This window comes from Centruroides sculpturatus, unplaced genomic scaffold, assembly GCF_000671375.1.
Source record: "Centruroides sculpturatus isolate CEXI.00-Female unplaced genomic scaffold, Cexi_2.0 scaffold1199, whole genome shotgun sequence".
In the NCBI taxonomy this organism is placed as follows: Eukaryota; Metazoa; Arthropoda; class Arachnida; order Scorpiones; family Buthidae; genus Centruroides; species Centruroides sculpturatus.
In genome coordinates, this window is record NW_019385389.1 from 220,305 (window position 1) to 246,109 (window position 25,805).

The 25,805-nt window shown below is 32.1% G+C and overlaps 3 protein-coding genes and 1 long non-coding RNA gene across 5 annotated transcripts in view; 2 read left to right on the forward strand and 2 right to left on the reverse strand.

Moving 5' to 3' along the window:
* The window catches only part of LOC111638442 (probable RNA-dependent RNA polymerase 1), a 33,450-nt gene extending 21,790 nt beyond the window's left edge, over positions 1 to 11,660 (forward strand). Inside the window, exons 8-9 of one of the 2 annotated variants that reach the window (XM_023384150.1) lie at positions 636 to 1,569; positions 1,701 to 1,817. In XM_023384150.1, the coding sequence (XP_023239918.1) occupies positions 636 to 1,569; positions 1,701 to 1,714 (948 nt within the window). In that variant the 3' untranslated portion in view covers positions 1,715 to 1,817. Of the gene's footprint in view, positions 1 to 635 lie in introns of both variants that reach the window. The other variant, XM_023384149.1, reaches the window with a different exon arrangement.
* A 74-nt stretch (positions 11,661 to 11,734) lies between these two features.
* On the forward strand, positions 11,735 to 12,428 carry LOC111638439 (myb/SANT-like DNA-binding domain-containing protein 1). Its single transcript, XM_023384147.1, has 2 exons — positions 11,735 to 11,979; positions 12,218 to 12,428. Exons 1-2 carry the CDS (start codon positions 11,735 to 11,737, stop codon positions 12,426 to 12,428), a joined length of 456 nt encoding a protein of 151 aa, XP_023239915.1.
* A 174-nt stretch (positions 12,429 to 12,602) lies between these two features.
* Positions 12,603 to 15,280, reverse strand: LOC111638443 (protein ALP1-like). The gene has a single exon (XM_023384152.1). The coding sequence runs from the start codon at positions 14,808 to 14,810 to the stop codon at positions 13,575 to 13,577; it is 1,236 nt and encodes a 411-aa protein (XP_023239920.1). The 5' UTR covers positions 14,811 to 15,280; the 3' UTR covers positions 12,603 to 13,574.
* Positions 15,281 to 16,667: 1,387 nt separating this feature from the next.
* LOC111638438 lies at positions 16,668 to 25,544 on the reverse strand. The gene is made up of 2 exons (XR_002758873.1): positions 25,380 to 25,544; positions 16,668 to 16,891 (listed from the first exon to the last, which is right to left on the reverse strand). It is a non-coding gene; the product is annotated as an uncharacterized LOC111638438 (long non-coding RNA).
* Positions 25,545 to 25,805: the final 261 nt, after the last annotated feature.

Consider the following 25,805-nt stretch of genomic DNA (forward strand, 5'->3'; position numbering starts at 1 on the left):
ACTGGAAATTGGCATCAGGGATCTATTCTATACCATTACACGATTGGTGTTTTGATTCAGATCTTGTCAATGTGGGCGCAATGATGTGCAACTTGCAGCAACGTATCAAAGAGCATAAATATATGATTGATAAGAACCTTGATAACACCACGCTATCGACTTACGCAACACAACAGGACATTCAAGTCCATTGGGATTGGGCGGAAATAATTAAACCTACAACAAATTTACACACAATAAAATATCTAGAGAAATTGGAGATCTTTAAGGCACACAAGAAAACTGGTTGCATCAATCATAGGGATGAGGACTCTTTACCTACCGCATGGTGATCCTTTTACAAGAATTAATGTCTTTATTTATTTATTTTATTTTTGTTAAGGGACATTATTTTTTGTTTATTTTATCCACTGCAGCTACTTTTCCGTTATTTATATTTTTAATTTCGTATTTACATTCTTTTTTGTGTTCAATTTTATTTTCTATTGGATGTTAACTGAAGATGATCATTAAGAAATGGTAGCAAACATCTTTATTTTATTAATTTTTATTTGCTGGATTATTAAAAATGTGTTTTATTCTTAATATTTACTGTTTATAGTAATGTAACTAATAAGATTATTGTACTTTCAAAGGCTGAAGACATGGTGAAATTTTTTTGCAAGTTTATAAAAGAATATAATCTTGGAAAATTGGCTAATGCTCATTTAGCATGGGCAGATAAAGAGTATGATGGAGTGATGAGCAAAAAGTGTATAAATATAGCCAAAAAATATTCCAAATGTTTGGATTTTGCCAAAACTGGCGTTAATGAAACACTGAGTCATGACGAGTATGTAAGTGAGTATCCTGATTTTTTTGATAAGAAAATTGAAAAAGATTCGTATCGATCTACAAAAATTCTTGGTCAGCTTTATCGTTGCAGCAAAATTGTGCAGTTGGGTTTTCAGGAATTTGTTGAATCAGAGTATGACACTCCCAATTACAAACACTATAGGTTGGACGATGATTTGCTGTATGACAGCAGAGAAATATATATAAGGTCAGCAAAAAAAGCCTACCGAAAATATAAAAGAAAGGTAGAGACTATGTTAACTCAGTATGGTATCGACACAGAAGCTGAACTGTTATCTGGATATATTTGCAATATGCATAAGTATGTGACTGAAAATCAAGAATTGAATGATTTACAGCTTATTGAAGTCAGAGTGAAAATGCTAGTTAAAGAAATGCGGAAGGATTTTGTTAGTGAATTTGTTAATGATGAAGAATATGATGAGAAAACTATATTGGAAAATCTTTATGGATCAGAACATAAGGAAAAGGTGTTTCAGAAAGCATCTGCTTGGTACCAGGTAACTTACGATGAAACACAAAGAGAAGAAACAAACATTAAGAAAAGGAGATACTATCTTGGATTACCATGGACCATAACTGATGTTTTAAATACTATGAAAAGAAATAGAAATGTAAATAAAAGCTGCATTTCTAGAAGAAAACAATTTGAAAATCAAATAGAGAAATCTCTCAAGAATAATTTTCCAAATGCATTTGAAAAACCAATTGAAAGTAAGTTCGATGTAAGCAAAATTATATTTATGATAATGCATAACTGGATAAATAATGAAATTTTAAAATCAAATGAATTATCTGAAGTGCCAGAAGCTTTACTGAGTGACTTACTTCAATATGTATTTCAGGAAACGTCAGATAGAATTGTAGACAGTGATGGAAAAATATCAATCACACAGACACTGATGACTTGTTTAGAAAGATTGGCATGTATGATGCTGGAAAAGAATTCATTAAATACAACAGAATATGTAGTGCCATATATTTTGAATAACCAGTTTTTGGGACAGTTATCTTTCAAGATCCTTTTGAATCTCGTATGCTCACATAACACTGAATTCTTTCAATCCATTAATGCACACTTGAAAATCGAAGAGCAAGTTGAAGAGGCAACCTTTCGATTACAATTGCATGATGATGATCTCTCAAGAAGGTTTTGCTGCCATCAAAATGAAGTCATAGAGATTTTAAAACAGTGGACAAATCTCAAAGAGATCAAATATCGTCTGGTTCAAGTAAATGATAGTAAGTGGATGTCCTTGATAACTGTGAAAGGTAATAAATATGCTGTCAATCACTTTCAAGATTTGATTATTGACAAAAGTTTTAAAGATAGTATTATTGACAGTATACAAGATGATTGAATTTTTTGTAAAAGACCCTGCACAATCCTTATGAGTTTAAGCACATTAAGAGATTTTTTATAAAAGTTTATGGTTTACTCAGAATTTTTTGTGTTGAGAGGGGTAGTTTACTGTTAAAGTACAAGGTTTCCAAAAAGTAATGTCAGTGAGTCGATTAGAAGACATTTATTGATCCGATCAGTACAATACATTAAAAGGTTTCAAAATAGACTCCTCCTGCGTGAATACATCACTTCCAGCGAGATTTTCAGGCATCAAAGGCATCTCGGTAGGCCTTTTCCAAAATGCCCTTTAGAGTCTTGGTACAAGCCTCTTTGACTTTGTCAACTGTCCTGAAATGATTTCCTTTCATTGGAGTTTTCAAGCGCAGGAACAAGAAGTTGAGGGAACCACATCAGGATTGTAGGGCGGCTGGGGAACCATTGGCACCTTTGAATTAGCGGGGAAGCAGGTCATGAGGAAGGCGATGTGGGCCAATGCATTGTCATGAAGTTTTCAATCATATGTGATGTTCGGCTGGACGCGATGAACCCTTCGTTTGAGTCTCTTGAGCACTTTCACATAGAATTTGGCATTGACAGTTACACCATGTGGTACAAAATCATGGTGGACGAGCCCCTGGTTGTGTGTTAAGTCTCAGGGCCTACTGATACGCTCATGCAGGTACAGTAGGGGTGTTGGAGGGACCTTTGGGACGGGACGGGATGTACTATAATTACAAATGTAGTAAATATATGAAAGTAAAGATATTATTTTAACTTTTATTATCGTATTATTAATTAAGATAATATACAGCACTTATTAAGCTTAGCTTTTTTCATTATATACTCCTCTAAATTGAAGGATTTTCCTTTGGTCGTCCACATCGCGTGTTTTAGGCATCCATTATTATAATCGGGATACTTCTTGTCATAGATACAATCAATCAATCAATCAATATCTTTATTATGTACAACAGTTTGTACATGCCCGGCTCCGCATGGCGCTACCGGGAATGAAAACCAGATACAGTAGTTGTTAACATGTTTACAATACAGGAATTACAGAGATATCAAGAATTAGGTTGGAATAGTATACAGGAGTAAATACAATGATGCTGCAGGTATAGCGATGATGATGTAGTTAAATACAAGGATGATGTAGTTAATTACAATTTGTTTACAGTAAAAGGTACATACAGAATTACAAAGTGATGGATTTTGAAGGCTATACAAGTACAGACATTATGCAATATTACAAGTGTTAATGCAAAATAAAACATAAGTGTAGAAGGAAAAAGCACATAAAATACATAAAATTGAGCACAATACAGCAAGAAAAGTAATGATACATTATAATAGAGTGTAAAATACAATTTGAGTATAGGATACAATACATAAGAGAAGTAATATGAGCCATTACATTACAACTTTGAAAACAGTAGCAGTTAGGTGGCATATGTACAATATTTACAGATGTCTGTAGCAGTGGCGAAGGTAATGAAGAGAACGAAGCCTGGTGAGAAACTACTCATGCATGGTGATGCGTGCCACGCATGAGTAGTTTCTTTGCTCAGGCAAGCACTAGGTTTCGAAAGGCTGAATAAAGATCCTTGTGTTTAAGGAGATCATGTTGCTGACACGGCCAGGAGATGTTTAATTTCTGTGCAATTAGTTCAATTTCGAGGCGTTCCCTTTCAAGGCACACGCATTTGTAAAGATAGTGGTTGGGACCATCCACCTCCCTACAGATGGCACAAAGGGGAGTACGTTTACCCGTAAAGCGATGGAGATAACTGGAAAATCTTCCGTGGCCAGTAATAAACTGAGTCAGGAGAGAATTGATATTAATCCAGGTATGGCAGTGGTGCTCGTTGATATTAGGTATGAATTGGTAGGTTAGGTTACTGTGGTTGTTGTTCCAAGAGTTTTGCCAGCGGAGGAGAAGAATATCATTATACAAAAGACGTTTGACTTTGCTATGGCTGAGCATGTTGTATATGGGATCCAACGTATTATCATTGGCAGCAGCCTTTGCCAGCTGATCCTGCTCTTTCATTTCCAGCAGTGCCTTGGTGCCCACGGACCCAGCTGATACTGTAACTGTTTGAGGAAAGACAAGTGAGATTTTTTATTGCTGTTGTGATAAGGTGAAGCTGTCTGCTGTTGATGAGAGCAATCGCAGACTGGCAATCTGTGAAAATGGCTATCTGTTGGTTATCGAGATGCTGTTCAGACCAGTCAATTGCCATATGAATGGCTTTGAGCTCAGCCTGAAAGACTCTGCATAAATTGTGGAGCCTGTAAATCTGGTGGTGAATCTCATACTGTCCTTGATGTACAACGAAGGTACATCCAATTTTCCCATTAGCCCTGAGCCATCCGTGTAGATCTCCACGTCAGGGTTGATAGGCGTGTCTGTGCTGATGTAATTGCAGATATAAGGGGGAGTAAGATCAGTGAGCAGGTTTATTTTCTCATAATTATCAGCAGGAATATTACAAGTAGTAGTGCAGATGTCATGACCAGTTTTCAGCTGCCAAAGCTCATATCTGGCTTGAATAACGTCGGTAATGGGCGGTTTTTGGTAAGGATCTGCAGACTCCCATTGGGCGTGGTGCGGTAGGCCCCAGAGATGAGGATCAATGCTTTGCGCTGGGATGAGATAAGCTTACTACGTGGATGTACCTTTCTGGCAGCCCAGCTCCAGCTACCACTTGCATATGTGATGATGGGAGTGAATATGTGATCATAAATGATGCTGAGAGCAGCAGAATTTAAACCCCACTTCTTACATGCAAACTGAGAGAGAGCCCAAAAAATGAGGTTGGTTTGGTTAGTTATGTACTTGATATGGTCGTCCCAGTTGAGACGGTGGTCCAGCCAGACGCCAAGATACTTAATAGTTTTCTGTACTTTAATAGACTGATTGTTCATACGGATAGTTGGGGTACGAAGGTATAAATTTGGTTGTCTTGGTTTGTTGAATACTATGCATATGGTCTTGTCAGGATTAAATTTGAGTTTATGTTTAAGGCCCCAGTTGTAGATTTGCTCAAGCGTGTCACTGCCTCTTTTCTCCAGTGCTGCACGTGAATTACCTCCAATTAAAATTAGAACATCGTCTGCATATGCAGTAATGTTGTTGTGTCCAAAATCCTCAAGTAGAAAAGGATTAAACGTGAGGTTCCACAGAAGTGGTCCACAGACCGACCCCTGTGGGCAACCACGGGTGATGTTTCTTTTTTCATATAGTGACCCATATTGTAGAAGGGGTCACTATATGAAAAAAGGTTCGTTGAGATAATCCTTAATTAGGTAATAAAGGTTGGCCGGGCAGTTAATTTGCTTCAGACAGTACAAAATGAGTGGCCACCAGGCAGTGTCAAAAGCCTTGGAAATGTCAAGGCTGGTGGCCAACACATACTTGTGCGTGTTGAGGAGTCTTTCTATGTTCCTGATGACATGGTGGATAGCGTCAGCAGATGACCATTGTTGGCGAAAACCAAACTGGGCTTTGCTGAGAATAGTGTTGGTCTCTATGTGCCAAGCCAGGTGGTCTGTCAGGAGTCGCTCCAGAACCTTACCAAACACTGGCAGCAGGGAGATTGGCCTAGCCTCGTTTGGTTTTCCAGGCTTTGGAATCGGAATTATTTGTGCGGTTTTCCACCCAATCGGGAAGATCCCATTATGTAGGCAGCTGTTGTATAGTACATGTTAATGATATGCTGTGGTATGAGCCTCCATATGGATTTGGCTATTTTGCTGGTAATTTTGTTCACTCCTGGTGCCTTATTCTCTTTCAGGTTTAAGAAGACATGATTGATCCCTTCGTGGCTGAATCTGGAGAGTGAGTAGTGTGGATAGGTGCGTTTATTTCGTTTCGTATGTGTTTGTGCCAGGGGGTGTCTTCGTTGGTGTTGTCCTCAATGCAGAAAGAGCTCATTTGCCTATTGATGATGTCGAAGAAATTATTGCCAGTAGACTCTACATCAGCATTAACCAAGGTTTGCGTTTTCCGTAGTTTGTTAGTGCACAGTTTGGTTAAGTAACCCCATGGGTTAGATGAAGCTGCGGTACAGAATTGCCGCCATGATTGAACCTTGGCGTCTTTAATTTCTTTTTTATAAGTTACTTGATGGTCAAGGTAGAGATTCCTAAGGGTGGTGCAGTTGGGCTCTGTTCTGCATTTTTGGTAATTGCTTCGTAGTCTATTATTAATTTTACGGAGCTCCGTAAGCTTTTCATTCCACCAAGGAACAGAACGATGCTTTGGGGTGGTCCTTGGGATATGAAGCTCGCATGCACTCTGAATGATAGTAATGTTATGGTCAAGCGCACTACACACATTGTCCCTGTTGTTAAGATTACAGTCTATGAAGTTGGAGTCCATGTAGTTCCGCATCCCAGTCCAGTCTGCCAGAGTCAGGTTGTAGTTGTATTTGAGAAGAGAAGGGGAGTCCGTGTTGCAGTTATTACTGGGGAGGTTAAATGAGATACATGCGTGATCACTTAAGCTACAGTCACCAAGCACCATCCACCACTCAAAATCATTGATACAGTTGAGGCTACAAGTGGCTACATCTATCCAAGTTTCACCCTGGGCAGAAGTGTATGTGGGAGGTGAGAGAGTATTGTTAAGAATCTGGAAGCTATTATGGGCAAAGAGCTCTTCGAAGACGTCTCCACGATGGTCTTGTTGTTCACCGCCCATGTAGGAGAATGTGCATTGATGTCACCAAGAAGGATTATTTTTGCATGACTAAAACTGTTGATGACTCTTTGAATATTGTTGACTGTTTGTTCCACGCTGGTTTCTCGAGGACAATAAACATTGATGAAGATATATCTATTGTTATTGTGGATAAGCTCAGTGCAGACGATATTTTTGCTGGATGAATTACTATGATGTAGGGCAGAGAGGTTAGAATTAGTCATAATGGTAATTGCCCAGGGGTACTTGTCAGTACCTCTGAGCACAGAGCAGTACGTAGGTAGGCAAGCAGTATTGTTATGTAGGCAGTACGGTTCCTGTATGAATATCAGGTCATATTTGTGGCATTTTGTGGCAAGTAGGGAGGTGGCAGCAATGCCTCTTCCCAGATTTATCTGCAGACAACTGATGCTTTTATTTTCACTAAGATCCATAATCGGTATGGTCGATGATGATATTCTTGACACGTTGATATACAGGGCAGGAACCATCATGAGAATTATGTGGAGTTGAATTTGCTTTTTCATTGTGACAATTATGTGGGGCTGCTGTTCCGATTTGGGCATTCTTTGTAACTGTGGTCACCTGCACAGTGGCTGCAGGTGGAGATATCTTGTGTGCAACTTTCAGTTGTGTGCCCGAATTTGCAACACCGGTAGCATTGAACTACGGGAACAAAGTCGGCCACTCTTCACCAAGACCACTCTATGTTTAATTTTCCGATGGCCAGAAGCTGTCATCTCAGTAGAGGAGTAACCTCTATGACCCAGTTGCAATATTGGCCTTCACGTTTCCCTACATTGAATTTAATTTTCAAATATTCGTTGAGTTCCTCTTTACTGTAATTTTCATTTAATGTGCTATCTTGCTCATATAACATTTTGGTCAGGTTCTCACGAGTTATTTGTTTAGACACTGAATAAACAATCATATGCAGATTCCTCTTTTTTGGATGCCTTGTTTGTAGTTCTGGAATATTATCCTGAATGGTTTTTTTTCTAACTTTTCAATGTCTTGCTTATTGTTTAGGTCGATAGTCACCCCACCAGAGCTAATGTGCCGTATGCGCTCGACCCCTATTCCCAGCTTAATGGTTTGATTTTTTCTTGAATAAATTTGCGTGTATTATTGCTGTTCTTTTCATCATATTTTTGGTACACCAGAAGAACGTCTTTACTCTGTCTGGTGGTTTTATTTGTGTGCGGAGGGTTAACAGCAATGCCGGATTTTAAAATGGTACTGTAGGAAGGGATGGTTGTAGCCTCCTGCCAATCAATTTTCAATTTGATATTTCCTTTATTATTACAATCATTTTTTATGGTTTTTCTATCCAGCCCGAAATCTACGAGATATTTATTCCAGTGAGTTACCACAGGCAGAAACATATCTATTATATAGGTATGATGATTTTTTTTTCAAATGGACATCTTACTAATGACAAATATAGAAGTACTGCTTTTAAAAGATTCAAACCCAATTTACGTCTCAAAACGAAGCATACCCCAATCTGTTGACATGTAAAATCAAGAAGAAACGTACGGGATTTGGGTGTGATACAAAGTATTTTGATTTGGATTGGTTTATTTGTATAAGGCAACGCGACATAGGAGGAATTTAATGGAAAACTCCGCGATTTAGGTGTTATAAACGTGAAGTAAACCGTGAAAACACCAAGTAGACAGCCTGTTGACGAGGCGTAAATCCACAACCAACTACCAGTGTTTGCTGGTATTATCCATCCTGTCACTGCCAAATTATTCTGGAATAATGAAGAATCAAAAACACCTGATCTGCCGAGAATGGGACAAGATAATATCAAACTTTGTCACTAAATATTTTCTCTGAAAATAATCATTGCCACAAATGAACGACCAATGCTACAATTAAATACAACAATAATTTGGCTCGAAGCAAAGTAGAATTAAAGGAGTAAAAACGAACTCTTGTTTATTGTTTTGATTCATTAAATTTAGCTACTGTATCCATACTTATGGAGAGAGGACAATTTATCGTCCTAGTTTAAGAATTTGTTGATATTATAGAGACAAGCTAATTAAATATATATGCAAAGTATATATTTAACTAATCACATCTATCAAAAGGATTGTAAACAGATATCAAAGTTATTTCAGTATAATAAATTTTAGATAAAAACTGACGTGGTTGGGATTTTCTAAGCCAATATAAGAAATACTTGAAAACATTTTAAAGCTTATTTCTTTTTAGCAATCATTCATTTAAATTTCATAATCACCGAAACCAGCAGAAATTATTATAAACCGAACCTCGTTATAGCGTCATTCTTAATATGCCACCCTCGGCCGTTTGTCCAAGGCTGTTAAAGACTTTAGTGTACTGCTTTGGTATCCATGATTGAATATGGGCGAAGAAAAATCCCCAAAAAGTTTTGGAAGTGATCTATCCTGGATATGTCTGGCTCATTCCTCACCACTCATTGTCCCAGTATGGGCCTGGTCGAACCCACGATGTGTGTGGAAAGAAGACTCAGTATTTATATGGCAAATATAGTCCAAAGAATCGCTAATAAATACTTATGAACACGTCTTTTTCAGGTGTTACAGGTCTCTTCTTATACGCGAATCGCTAAATATATGATTTTGAACCCTGTACATCATTACGTAACTTAAATACTCGTCCTAGTATGTAAATCTCTACTACAAATAATGTTAATTGTTCGAGAACCCTGATTCAGTGCCACATACAATTTAGTGACCGTTTCAGAGGCGAACAAATGTTGGCTCTAAATCAAGTTTGTGTTTTATATCAGTTATTGTTAATAAATGTAATAACCGCCATTTAAAAAGTTACTTTTAAGTTACATACATCGTACATTTTTATAAATTTATAAGAAAATTACAATACTTGCTTCTTAATTGGTCACTCATTGGTCAAATTCAACCACTCAGCGTTAAGACGCTAGAATTATTATGATAATACCGAGGACTACTTATGTTCAAAAAGTTAATTGTAATTAAATTTTGTACAATTAAAATTACAATTGTTGATATTTTTTCTATATTTAATCAACTTAATGTTTAAAAAATGCTGATTATATTCAGATCAGCTGTAGTTATTTAATAAAATTCTTATCTAATGTATACATTGCTTAGTTTATAAAAATTAAACATAATTTATTATTATAGAAAAATAAGTAAATAATGTTTATGAAAATGATGACACATCATTTCCATTGTTAGTATGAGTCTATAGCAGTTTTATTACGCATGCTTATCACTTATATAATTATGCAAGATGCTTCACTTAGAAGCATCTTACGTAATGATTTCGTTATCGGTTCGATAACAAAACGAAAACCGAAACTGAAAGATTATTATAAGGATTCGACACAAAGGCTTTTCAGACATATGATTAATCGGTAAGTAGTCGCTAATTTAAATCAATTTTAATAATTTTTACTTTCTCGGCTTATAATATTTGGTTTATTTATTTATGGCAACGCGATACATGGGCTATCTACAGAGGGGAATGCCTCTCGGGAGGACTTTCTGTGGGAAACTGACTCCTATTTAGGTGTTACTAAAGTGAAGAAAACGAAGGAATTTCCATGTGGCTAGACAGATCGTTGATGAGGCGCGAACCTGCAACCAACAAAATTGCCGATGTTGAATGGTTTACTTGCCCGCTAGTTGGCCTGTTAATTTATATAATAACAGAAGGAAAGTATGGCGATTAGTCAAATGTCCACCCAACATTTTTACATTTTTAGACTCAGAGGATCTTGAAACGTCCATAAATGCAAACAATTTAGTTTATTTTTTCTGTACGTATAGATTTTAGTATATATAGGGGTACAATTTGTTCGTCCACTTTGAAGCTTAATAACTCCTGTATCTTGTATCGAAATTTTCTGAAATTTTGCAAAGGTTTTATGTATTGTGGATTGATGCTATGAAATTTTGGTGATTAAAATTCGGGAGGTGATAGATGGGGGTTCTTATTTGTATCTCGAGAAGCGTCGAACTTAATGAAGGTTTTACTTGTTAGCATTTACAATTATTTTAAAAATAAAACTTATTTTTACCCTCGAAACGAAACTTTTCGCTAGTTTTCAACAATGGCGCCACTCACAACTTTAACTTTGTTTCCAGGAAAGTTACGCAACTCATTGTTAGATTTTAAAGTATAATATATGTTACATTAACCATACGATTAATATATATATATATGCATATTGATATTAATTATGAAGTTTGGTATGAAATCAAAGAATATTGGGGTTGTGTGTTAAGAAATGGTAAATTATATGAAATTAGAAACAAATAAATGAAAAAATAAAATGAGAAACAAAGATTTACAATAGCAAATGTCTAGCACGTAGTCGAAATTTTAAAATATAAGAAGTTTCTAATGATTCGAATGAATAACTATATTATTAATACAGTTATTATATATTTAATTACATGACTGACATAAATAATTAGATAAATTATCGCTGATATAGCTGTAGTATTATCATGAGTCACTTTAGATAAGTAACGAAGTATAAATTATGATAAAAAGTAATTTTGCTTATCTGGGTGACCTCTGAGGTAGGACGATGTTGTACCTCATTTTTTTTTTAGTCGGCAAACAGACCGATAAGCCACTTGTGTAATACCCTATTCACACTGTATATTTTAAGCCAGCTTAAATGACTAAGCTAGCTTAAGGAATGAAATATGAACGGAACTGACTTAACGTTAAACCGGTTTAACTACCAACAGCTGGCTCAGCTTAAATCTCTTTCTCAAAGAAGCTTAAGTCGCTTCAAGCTTTCCACGTGGTCCGCCACAAGTTCAAAAATAATGGCGGAAGCAGATGGAAAAACATTCGAGGGTGAGAAAAAACGTTCAGAAAATTGGTCGGAGGAGAAGATTTCAGTTTTAATTGAAATATGGCGGGAAAAGATAGATGATTTACGTCGAGCGAAACGAAATAAAAGTGTATATGAGGCAATGGCGGCAGAAATTCGTCTTCGGAGGCCAACCTCCAGAGCTAGAACGTGGTCGGAAGTAAGGACGAAAATTAAAAATTTAACTGCCAAATACAGGTAAGTTAAAATTGTGGAAATACGTGATCGTTAAATTAATTATCGTTTAATATTTAAATAAAGAATTCTTTAAACAATTATATTTCGAACGTTGATAGTAAATGACGAAAATTATATTTCTTGTTACTCGTACGATAATCGTAAATGATGAAAACATCAAATTAATAACTATTATTAAAATTAAAAAAAATAATTCTTCCTATTTGAAACATTGAAATTTTCTTTTTATTTTAACTAGAGAAGAAGTAACGAAGATTGGGCATTCGAGAGGCAGCCCATCTACCTGGCAATATTTCCAGGCAGTTAATAGCATTATAGGACATCAGCCAGCCCAGAATATAGCATTAATCGAAGAGAGTTGTAGCAATGTGTTACCATCACTCAAATTGGATACAGGTAAACTATCATTAGATGTATCCTATTTGTCTATATCAAGATCTATTACTTAACCATCAAAAATATTTGTTATAATAACTCAAGTTCTCATAATACTTGGTCACTTTTAAATATAACACAACATTCTGGAATTTATTATTAAAATTGTACATCTGTGCCTTTATTACCATTTGGCATCTATAACTGCAAGAACTATAGAATGCCGGTTAAATTCAAGTTGTCAGAATACATTTGTCTAAATAGACATTGTAAAATATTTAAGCATGTTCACAAACTCCATTTTACATATATTTTTGTTTAATTAAGCATTTAAGTTCTGGTGATTTTTCTTGTGGTTGTTACTAAACAGGTAATCATCATTTACTCTAATAAATTAATGTTTTTATATGATTTACATCTTTTATTGTGAGTATTTAAATAAAATAAGTGTATATTTTTAAATAATTGTGCTTGTATCTTTTACAGAACGATGAAAATTCGAATGAATTGATAGATGTACCAGTACCAGAACGACTTGAACCCGAAATAAGGGTGACAAGGTCATCAAAGAAAAAGAAACGGCCACTGGAACGGCAAATAAATGAATTATTAAGTGAAATTAAAAGGAGCAATGCCATTTCTGAGGAATTGGAAAGGAAATCTATAAAAATTGCAGAGGAAGGACTGCAACTAGAGAGAGAGAGTATAGAATTGCAAAAGGAGTTGTTATCTATAATAAAAATGTCTAATTAAAATTTGAATGTTTATGATTTGAAATAAAAATCATTTTTATTGTATATGATTGTTTATTTTCCTCAATTGAAAATACATATTTGATGATTGCAGGAGGACTGCAGTTATAAAGTTTATTTTCCTGACTTTATAAATGAATAAAACTACAAACACTAGACAAAATTTCAGTCAAAGTAATTTATTTCAGCTTAATGTTTGAGTATATAAATTTTATAACAGTCTCCTGATTTTCAAGAGCTTGTTTAAAAAGAATACAAGGAGTTTCATTTAACACTCAAGTTATGAGGACTGCTCACATAAAAATTATAAAATTTATATTAATGATTTTAGAACAAACAGATAGAACTTTATATATTATTTAATATTAGCAATGTCAAAATTTAAAGTACAACTATATTCTACTGAACTTTGAGTATTGTCCTGTAACAAATCTTGTTTTGTGAACTTAATTTAAAATCCTTATAATCTTAATCTTCATCCCTAAAACTTCTTGCAATAGCATTTCTAATTGAAATAGCTTTGGTGTTGTTTATCCCTATAACACAAATTCTTTCTGATGAACTATCAGACTGATTTATTTCATTAAGCCATGTTTTCTCTATTGGATCATCCCTCTTCTCACACAAATTATGCAATATACAACAAGTTTTAATTATTTGTTTTGATATATCAATCCTATTATCCATTCGTTTAGAAAGTCTTCGAAATCTTGCTTTTAATCTTCCAAAGGCATTTTCCACTACTCGTCGAGCTCTAGATAATCTAAAATTGAATATTTTTTCTATTTCATCCTCTGTTTTACTTGGAAATGGCTTCATTAAAGTTGGCTGTAAAGGAAAAGCAGAGTCACCAATAATTAAAGGTGGCACAACTTCTCCACCAATTCTTTCCCCTAATTCTAAGGAGTTTATATTTTGTAGGCATGTTAAAAGAGAGTGAGAATTTTTTAAAATGTGTGCATCATTATTCCTTCCAGGAGATCCTACATTTATATATGTAAACATATATTTGGCATCTGCAACAGCAAGGAGGACCATAGAATACCATCCTTTATAGTTGTAATAGTCAATGCAGTCTTGTTTTGGTGGTGAAATAGGAATGTGTGTTCCATCAATTGATCCAAAGCATTGTGGAAAATTCCAAATCTCGTAAAAATCACGAATTTTTAAGTCAATTTCATTTCTAGTCTGTGGAAACTGGATAGCGGTAGACATTAAATTATTTATAACTGCATTGCAGAAGTCTATAACAATTTTACAAACGGTGGATTTTCCTACACCAAACAAATGTGAAATAGTCCTATATTCAGACGACGATGCCAATGTATATAGAGCAATTGCTACTCTTTTATCTGTAGAAATACATCGTCTCAAGTGAGTATTATTTCTTTTCATTTCAGGTAATGCAGCACATAAGAAATTAAACGTTTCTCTAGAAACTCTAAAGTTTTCACGCCAACTTACTTCATCCATTGCAGGAACACACTCTTCCCACCATTTCTGATTTCTTGGGATCTTCCAAATTCGATCACTAGGAAGCGTAGAACAAATCATGGCTACAACACATGCCTTTTCTTTTGCTCGTTGTCGCCATTTCAATGCTTTTGTTCGTGTCAAACGATACCTTTCTCTGTTAGCGTGTATACGCTGCTTCAATACAAGAAGTTTAAATAATAATAATACAACTTTCTGTCGAGAATCCATTCTTATCACAGCTGTCACTAAAGTGATAACATTGAAAGAATCGTGCTGCCAACGACAACGATAATGACATCACTGATAATAAATGTTAATAATTCCTAACTAACGTCTTATGTATTTTAAATAAGTTATTTCTATTTTAAATTACAAAATATAAATTAATTTATGATGATTTATCAAAAATAAACAAAAGTTTGATTTTATTTAAAATGTAATATTGAGTGCACCCGCTTGAGGGCTAAGCGAATAATTCGCTTTAATTACCCAGTGTGAACAAGTAGTTAAACTTGTTTTCGGCAATGCGGCTTAACTTAATTCTGCTTAAATCTTAATCCCGCTTAAAATATACAGTGTGAATAGGGTATTATATAACAACTGGTAAAGCAGTAATTAAATCTGATACTTTCCATTAACCATAAAAGATTTACATAATTATACCTTCTCCTTCCACAGCAAATACATTTATAAGAAAACATTTGCAAATTAAAGAAAATTGCAATGTTAATGTATTCAAAAAAATAATTTAATACACTTATATTTGTTAACAAGTAGTAATTATTTTAAAAAATATAAAAGGAAAATGTTGATATGAGTAACACTATTATTTATAATTACACAAGGTATATCTATAGAATTTATATAAATTTAAAAATGTAAAACATATATTAAGTTTATGATTGATTTGTGTTTGTATTATATTATTATATTTGTATTAATTTTATAGAGAAAAATTGCAAGTAACCAAGTAACTCAATAGAATAATTTCATCAAGCTATATCACATTTATATATATATGTTTCAAAAAGTCAGAAGAGGTTTATGCTATATATGTAGCATAAACCTCTTCTGTATATTTATTTAATATGTTGATACTACATTCTAAATTTTGAACTTTAAAGAAAATTAATAATGTTTTATCATAAACATATTTGCTATGAAGGAGGAATGCTAATTACATAAATCTTTCTTTAGTTTATGGAAATTATCAGACTTAATTATTTTAATAATTTGATTATAAGTAATAAATTTGATTTAAATGAATAAAACACAAAGATTCACAAAGAGCAAAGATAGATAGTTGGTAAATTAGAATACGATCAAGTAATCTGTCGATAGATGTGGATGTATTTCTTAATAAAATTGTTGTTTAGAATGAACTTTAAAATCATTATTTATTGGTTCTTGTTTATTTTTATTGAGAAAAACATTACGTAAACACAGTTAAGAATTTAAAATTTCATATTAAACAATACAATCTGTTATATAACCAATATACAATTGTAAACATTCAAGTTGCTATGTAATTATCATCATTTGATTAGATAAATTTCAATTTGAGATAACATCAAAAACACTTATTCATGTAAATATTCCTGCAGGAAAAAATAAAATTTTCATTCTGAAGTTAAAACACACATTTTGAACTTGTAATGTGTGTAAAATTATTTATAAAAACAAGCTGTACACAAATACAACATTCATTTCTAAAGACATTATTAAAATAAATTCAAACTGCAAAATATTTTGTATAAAAAATAATCTATACTGCATTAAAAATTTATTTTATGTAAAACAAAACTTCAAAATGGTATAAAATTCACATTTCTTTGTTTAAACTTTCAATATAATAATGTCACTTTTACTTCTATATATTCTCCTGTAAATATTGCATAATGTCAACTAGTTTATTTGACGATAAGCAAAGCTATCTACAACAACTGATTACAATAGTTTAGTTATAATTTCAAATAGTATTTTTCAATAAAATTATTCCAATTTTATTCTATTCACATATTCTGAATTGATTTTAAAGAGACCTTTCACATAAACAAATTTCAAGCTTTAAAAATTAAAATTACCTGTTGAAATCTTCGAAGTTTCTCTGGCAATATTACTTAATTTGTTCTTATTAAATCTAGTAATAAAATAACTTTCAGTTTCTGGAGGTGACGAGCCATATGCTTCAAAATTGTCCGACGTATTCAGTCGCTCAAAATTTGTTTTCATCCAGCTTGATATTCCTGTTTTATAAAGAAATGATTTGGATTCTACATCCATATTTCCTGAATCCATGATTACTTTTCCTGCAATGAAAATAATATATAGTTTACTTTATACATGTAAAACTTTAAACACAGAATCTTTATTATATGCTAATTAAATGACTATAGATGTATTTCTGTGTGATTAACCAAATAATGGTTGTTTAGCTACGTTTTACATCATCAGTTCAGTTTACAGAAAACATAAAAACAATTTATTTATCCATTAGTAGACATCATCATTAAGAGACTATTAGTTTCTTTAACCAAGACACAAACAACTCAATGAGTTGTAACTATTAAGATAACAAGGTTGAATGACAAAAAGACAAAAACTAAATCTTCTATTATAGACTGGAAATTTTATAAATTATATATAAAAATCATTTTTTCATACATTTCCAGCACTTCTTTATAGTTCTAACAAATGTTTTCGACTTGATTTACGGGCCATTCTAATTAGTAGTAGTTATGCTGTGTTCGAAAACGGAACAATTCAAAATTCCTTTAGGTTATTTAAATTTCATATGTTGTAACTTGAAATTTATAAATTTCAATAAAATTATTGAAATTTATAATTGAAAAAACTTGAATTGTTCCATTTTCGAACACAGCATAATTGCTTCTAACCTAAAGAAGGCCAATAAATCAAGCCAAAAACGTTTGTTAGAACTATAGAGAAGTGCTGGAAATGTATGAAAGGTATGTTTTTTATATATAAAATACAAAAACAGTACATTTTAAAGATTACCCTGAAGAACTCAGTTTCTATTGTGCTATTTTAGATGCAGTTTTTTTGTGTTTTTGTGGGAAATAGAACATATTTTTTGACCCATTAGTCTCATAAGATGAGGGAACTAATTCTTCCACCCGGTGAAAGTGACTGGTAAGATCGGCTATAATCTAATAATCTTAATCTTTGCTATTGTTATATTTTGCCTGATCAATGCCAGGTTCATCTGCTAGTGTTTAAATAAATTTAACATAATTAAATAGAATATGGATGTAGAATGTTATTTGACAGACCTATTTTGTAAATACATACCCAATATTGATTTGTTTTGCTTTGTTAAAATATGGCAATCTACCTAGTCTCTAATCAATATTTATCAGCATGATATTAAAGTATTAATAAATGCAAACATTCTTTACTTTGCTTTGATATTAATAGGATTGTTGTTTATGCTTCTTTTAATTTTGTCATTTAACTTATTTTTCACTTAAGGCATTAGGCTAATATCAACATCCAGGAGAAGGAAACAGCATTAGGCTCCGTCTGGTCAGTCCCTCTGGTATGGGGTACAAAGTGTAGGAAGAATATGATTTTGATTCTGAACTTGCAATTTAAATTCATGACTCCAGATTACTTACATAAAATAAGTATAGAAAATTGATCAAATTAACACAAAAATTCAAGTTCTAAAATAAAATACATACCTAAAAATAAATCCCTAACTTATAATAATTACAAAAACAGAAGAACTACAATTTTGCACTAGTATTTGGAGCTAAAGAATCATGTAAAAGATAAAATAGCTTTGAGTTTCAGGGAAGAGAATGGAAGAGAGAAGAGAGATTTGATCTTTAATATAGAGCCAAAAAAGAGTGGGAATGACCAAAAGAAAGCCTGTAATTTTAATAATTATAATTTATAAATCTTGTTAATTAATAATTTATCCAGCATATAATAGAAATAACAAATACAAGCAATTTAAACCACTGTACTAGGAGAAAATAACAATTAAAAACCAAGTAATATTTATAGTTGATGATAAGACCTAATAAATGCATATCATCAGACACACATTGAGGTTGACAGTGCAAAAACAACTAAAAAGATCAATTTACCTGTAGAGAGTGACAATAAGCAAACTCTGATTACAATTAAGCAAAATTTTAAAAACATTAATGACTAATGACAATTCTGTGATTAAAATAGGTAGATTCTATTATATTTTATAATTATATCACAAACATATATCATTTTGTATTAACATTAAATAGATAAAATATAAAAATGGTTAATTGCAATTTTATTCTAAAAAAAAAAAAAAACATAAATACAAACATTTTGAATGAAACTGCAAGTTATAAGCATTTTTTAATTACAGAATGCTAGTAATTAAATTATCATTGAGTGGTGAAGATATTTTAGATTTTAGGCATTTCAACTAAAACTATAATTTTAAACTTAAGCTTCTAGAAATATTGAAAATATCTGATTATAGTATAACCCTAATTTACAAGTGTACATCATTCTTGAAAATTCTTCCATAAATCAAATCACATAGATGAATTGCACTTTATTATTATTTCTTATGGTTAAAATTTGTATCTTGTTTCAGCATAATCAAGTCATTCTATCCACATTTCTCAAATAACATTATTAAGATATCTTAAAACATCTATTTACTTATCAATAATAATTCTAAACAAAATGAGCAATTATTTATTTTGACATTAAAAATTGCAGCATGGTACTGTGACAATCATATTTTTAATTTGTTTAATTTAAAATATATGCTCTCCACCTCAAATTAGTAGTGACTTGCCCCTGTACATCATACTTTTCCTTTAACAATAGAGTTGTGCCAGTTGGTCTATATAACACCTTTCATGAGAAAATTTTTTAATTGAAATGACGCGACTTCTGGTTTGCATAAGAAGTTCATATATAGTTAATTGGGGCCTCCTGCCCCAAGGTTTCCATAATTGGTCTCATCTTTTATCTGACTAACTCCATTCTTAAGATTAAGGAAAGACAGATGTACGGATGGACAACAGTGGAAATTTATAGGTCTATAATTTTTTCAAATTGCTGCCCAATGAAATTGTTATTCAGATTAGTCACCAATTCAAAAGTTACTAATTCAAAATGAAAAAACAAATAACATACACAAGGTCTGATCAAAAAGTATCCAACCAAGATTATGTCATCATTTGACCTTGGACCCTACTGCATATGAGAATTTTGGCAAGTCATTCTACTCTGCAGTCACTGTCAGACAGCCATGACGGTTGCATATATAGTGTTATTGTCGCATTAGTGATTTGGCAGAACAAGACAGATCCTGATTTTTTGAAGATTATAACTAGAGATTACACCTGGGTCTACAGGTATGACTCTGAGACAAAGGCACAATTATCCCAGTGGAAAATACCATGGTATCATCAGCCAAAGAAGGCACACCTATGTCTTCTCGTGAGTCATGTTATCCTAACTGTCACTATAATCTCAGGTAATGTTTTATTTTATAAACCTTTGTATGCGTATCCTAAATATTTCAATACAATCAGTAAATCTGTAACTAATCATTCTGCTGATAAATCTGTTATAATAAGACTGAAGAGAGGAATTAAGCCCAAAATGCACATCCTTTCCTATCAATAAACAAACCTTTTTCCACTAAAAGTGTTTCTGTGTGATTTGTTCTCAATGGCAACCTTATGCTAAGAAAATACATTTATGTAATCAGTTTAGAAAAATAATATATTACTGTTAATCAAGTAGTATTATTTTATTGCTACATATTTTCAATAATAATAATTATGATGATGATATAATTTTCAATGCTGTCTGATGATCGAATAAAGAAACACTAGAGATGAAAGTTGATTGGTTGAACAAACCAAAGTTTGGCAGAAGTTGAGATACTTTTGACTCCTAATATACTGATTGAAAGGTCATTGAACAGAGATGAACTGGCAGTTTATATGTCAGTGTAAACCTAGCTTAATCATGACTCTTGGTGAGAGATTTACCTGACAAGGCTCTTGTTAAACATGCAATAGGCTTAATGGACCATGCAGTGTCTTTAAATGTGTCCAAGAAATAGTTGGTGTAATGGCATTCTTTTAGCCATCTCTAGCCTCAAGTGAAGAACAGTTGGTTTTTAGCATTGTTTTTGGAAATAGTTTCTAATCTGTTTTTACTTTAAAACTTTATGTCCTTTGAGGGTCTTCAAAATTCCAGACAGGCTGATTCTGGAAAGCTAAATGTTAGAGATTTCTTCCCCACTTGTGAATTTCACTTGTTTCAGTCAGAATGACAGCAGGAAAATGGCTTGAAGATAATGCCCTGTTGAGATGTTTATCAGAATGCCACAGTGGTTCATCATTCAGCATAGTATTAAAAAAGAACGTGCTCAGCAAAATAATAATTAATAACCAAACACCTTTATCGTTGTCGAGAAGATTTAATTAAAACAAACGTTTTTGACCTATTCCATAGGTCATCATCAGATTTAAAATGGACAATTGGAAGATTTCATTCCACAAGATCAAATACAAATATTCAAATTTAAAAAAACTGACAACAGATTAAAAAGATAATATACTAGTAATGTATAAAAAATATAATTTTGTGCCAGATGGCTCAGGCACAAAGTTCGGTAGTTATATGGGATGATGCGGTCATTATCAAGCCAGTGAGATCCCTAACGTTAGCGAAGACCACTGAGAAAATTGAGATTTATAAGAGAAAATTAAAGGACACTTGTATTAATGCAAAAGACGCGGAAGGCCTTCCATTAGCCTGGAAGTATATTGTTAAAAAATCTGCCGAAAACTCATAATTTACACTTTAATTTTATTGTATTAGTTGATAATTATATTTAGTAGTATTTCTGAGTTTATTTTATTTTATTCTTTATTTTTATTATATTTTTTTATACATTACTAGTATATTATTTTTTAAATCCATTGTCAGTTTTTTGAAATTTGAATTCGATCTTGTGGACTGAAATCTTCCAATTGTCCATTTTAAACCTGACGATGGCCTATGGAATAGGTCAAAAACGTTTGTTTTAATTAAACCTTCTCAGCAACGATAAAGGTGTTTGGTTATTAATACAGCATAATAGTGTGGATGGCATCTCATTAGGGTTTCCACCTTTGGAAACCATCTTCACTAGCCGATGTGATCATTAGGGGAAGGGAGAAAGTAAATGAAAAGATAAACTTCTTTTTTTGTGCTTATCACAATTGGCATGCCTTTTAAATACTTTAATTCCATTGCATTTAACACTAAATGATGTTCTGCAAATGATGCAATGTATTGAACAAGTGTCATCATCACGAATTACCAATTTCTGAATTCATTCAGTTGAAGCAAACAAGTGCATGAATGTTTTTTTTTCAAAAGAAGAAGAAGGAGACAGATGTCTAGATTGGTTCATTTTAAAAAATCAATTTTTAAAACTGAAAACAACAGCTGAGTTAGTGCACACATGTATTTTAGAATCACAAGAATTGATTTGAAAATTTAACATACTACAGCACCTCTGCAAATCATTTCATAATTATAATGAGAAAGTCATTTTATCAATATAAGTAAACTTACGGAATTTTGAAAATAATTTATATAATATTTTTCCAATTAAAATATAATTTGGCTATATTTTAAACTGTTTTGCCAACACTTATATATTTTTTCATACTACTGGCCTTGATTTAAAATTGCTGGTCAAGCCAGTCCAATGCCATCCAGGTGGGAACCTTACATCACATACAGTTGAAAGACATTCCTTTTACATCCAAGACATAAAACAGCAAAGTAATGATGATGGTTTAATTCTGGACTGTGTGTGCAATACAGCTGTTCCTAGATGATGTATTGCTAAAATGTAACACTGACCAATGCCTGACCATGCCTGATTCATGTTCCAAAAATCAGATAACAATCAAACAGCCAGTATGATGCAGATGTGTTGCCATAATCTATAGCTTTTCATGGCTTATCACTGATTGAGCATGCAAAGAACTTTTTGATCAACAACAGCACTGGTAATACCCTGTATATGATCTGGTTTGCCTAACTAGATAGATGATGGATGACACTGTATATTCCAATTAATGATTGAAAATATAGTAGTGTATATTGTTATGTATAGTAGGCAGATTAAATATTAAGTAAATAATCCCATTTGACAACTAATGCTTATTTTTTTATCATTTATATACAGTATTTGAGAAACGTCTATCTTTTCTGTGAATATCATAATTCTGCATCTTTTCTTTCATGGTATAGTTCACTGTTAAAGAATCTATTATTAAAATAATAGACATTTTTAGCAATAAGCTTAAAATCATAAACAAACTAAAAGCCATTTTCTCTCTTAGCAATAAATAAACTATAAATCATCTTATTTATTCTCTTAAATAAATAAATTTAATAAAACTATTTTGAATGCTAGCTAATGCATCCAGAATCACTAATTCTCAATTGAATTTACACAGTCAAGTTTTCTGTTTAAACATTTGAAGAACAAGAAAAATAAAGATTCTATTTTCATAATACTAACATTACCTTTGTATAGTCCATATTACTTAATTAACAAAGAGTTAAAAAAATAAATAAAAGAAAATAAACTAGCAGTTCCAGATTTAAGCATTGTTAAGTTGGTTTTTGCAATAAATTTTAATACTAATTTCCCACATAGTTAGAAAAAAAGTGACTTATCCTTAGTTTAATTTAACTTTAATTTAAATTCCATTATAAATTGAAGCAAGAAATTAATGATGATGATTTGTTATTCCAATTTCATAAAATCTTTAATACTGTATATGTTTATTACAAAGAAGTGAATACTGTTTATCAAAATAAAATGATAATTTTCTTTTAAAAGGTCAATTTTTCAAAGAAAATATTTCCTCAAAAAATTGATGAAACTTTATGGGTTAATTCCACAGAAATAACCACCTTTTTTTTTGCCTGGACCGCATTTAATCAGAGACAAAAGCTTATCTTCGTATTCTTTATTTACTATGCATTTCGGGTGCAATATTTTTGTGTAACTTGCACCCCTCTTCAGGTTTTACATTTCTATGCATTGTAAATTTGATTATTACATTTGTTATTACAGCAAATTACAACAATTTACAGTAAATACATCATTTAGGTTTGGTAATGATGGAATGGAGGTTGACAACATGTGGGAGGAAATGTGAGGAGCTAAAGGAAAAGAAAACAAAAAGAGGAGAAAACGGTCTAAAAATGCCTTAGGGGACACAACATCAACACTGGGCAGATGTATGTCTAAACATAAAACAGGTTAGTTAACTATCGTGTAAATAAATCCAAAATTGTTGTAATTTAACGTAATAACAAATGTAATAATCAAATTTATCAATTCATAGAAATGTAAAACCTGAAGAGGGGTGCAAGTTACACAAAAATATTGCACCCAAAATGCATAGTAAATAAGTAAATAAAGAATACAAAGATAAGCTTTTGTCTCTGATTAAATGCAGTCCAGGCAAAAAAACAGCGGTTATTTCTGTGGAATTAACCCATAAAGTTTCATCAATTTTTTGAGGAAATATTTTCTTTGAAAAATTGACCTTTTAAAAGAATATAAAGAAAACTGCACAATTGATATAATACCTATCTATTACTTACAATGATAATTTTCATATCATTCAAATCAGAATGATTAATTTTAACTTTAAGAGAAATAAAAATTTTTGTAAAACAAATAAAGTGCTTGTAGGTTTAAATTCCTTTTCTTCTAGACATTTCAAATACTAGTAATCAAATTAAAAATGAATTTTAATTATGATATGTTATTTATCCCTGAAATTTAAAACCAAGCACCTAAGTTAAATACTGTATCTGATTTTTCTAGGCAAATTAATATATTATAAGTAGGTTTATTTAAGATTGATTCACATATTATTGAAAGTGTTAAAAACAAAAGTTCTTTAACACTTTCAATTGTATGTAAATCAATAGGTCATTTCTATGTATATAAACATTTCCAAAACACCCAGGAATGTTTTTATTTTTGTTCGCATGTATTTGTATTTTCAACAAACGATTAAAAGCCAGAATTAATTATATATCCTTTTAGTTTAAGTACGTGAATACTTATTGAATTTCTACTGCAATTGTTGAATTGAATAAAGATAGCATAGCACGTTGACATTCTGTACAAGGTGCATAGCATAGAAAAATGCTTTAATACCATTGGACAAGCAAACCAATGACAATCCTTTTCAATAAAACAAATTATGTCATCTGTAATAAGCTTCTTGTCTAGTCATACGTTCAATTATACTAGCTCTGTGACAGCTTTCCCTTTTTCGCTAGACTCATTACACCATCAGTCATAAAGAGGACAAACTTTAGAAAATCATATGTTTATTTATGCATTTCGGACATTAATCCAAAACTTCACCTTCACTAATGACTTCCGCAATTATCATCCAATTTGCTAAATCCAAATAGAAGTTATTTCATATTTTTTAAAGAGTTGTGCATAGAAAAACATCTTTCATTGTAGGAGTCTTACCTGGAAATTCAAAGTTCCAAACTTTATATAAATTTCTAAGTAAAAACATTATTTTTGGTATCAATTCCTTATTTACCGGTAACATCACATTTAATGTAATTTATTACTGGACTTACATTAAATTTAGACGATAAATTAATTTTTAATTAAATAAAACATAATTTAATTAAATTAAAACAATTAAGCTGGGAAGTTGATAAATTGCATTAAAAACTAAATATATACAAAAACTCATTTACCGGTTTAATATTTATGGAAGAAGGTTAAATCAGCGATGTTTATTGTATTCTAAATGCTCATTATCATCGTACACCGTCTTAAAATTGATTTAACACGAAAACAAACCATGACTTCTATCGTGACACCAAATACAGTCGATATTTTTACCATCAAGTGTTGCCAATTTTAGATAATAATTACGTAATAGTTATTTTATTTGAAAAAAAAATTGTACATTTGAATTAAATTTAAAAATATAATTATACCCTTTAAAAATGAAGTATATTATAATAACTATTAAAAAATATCTTTCATCTCATTAAGAAATTAGTCCCACATTCTAGGTAATTTTTTTTTTCTCTTTCCTTCCCGTGGGCGCTAAGAAGACCTCTTTTAGCAAGCCCACATTGGGGAGGCCGGGTGTTGAGGGACGGGGCCCGACATAT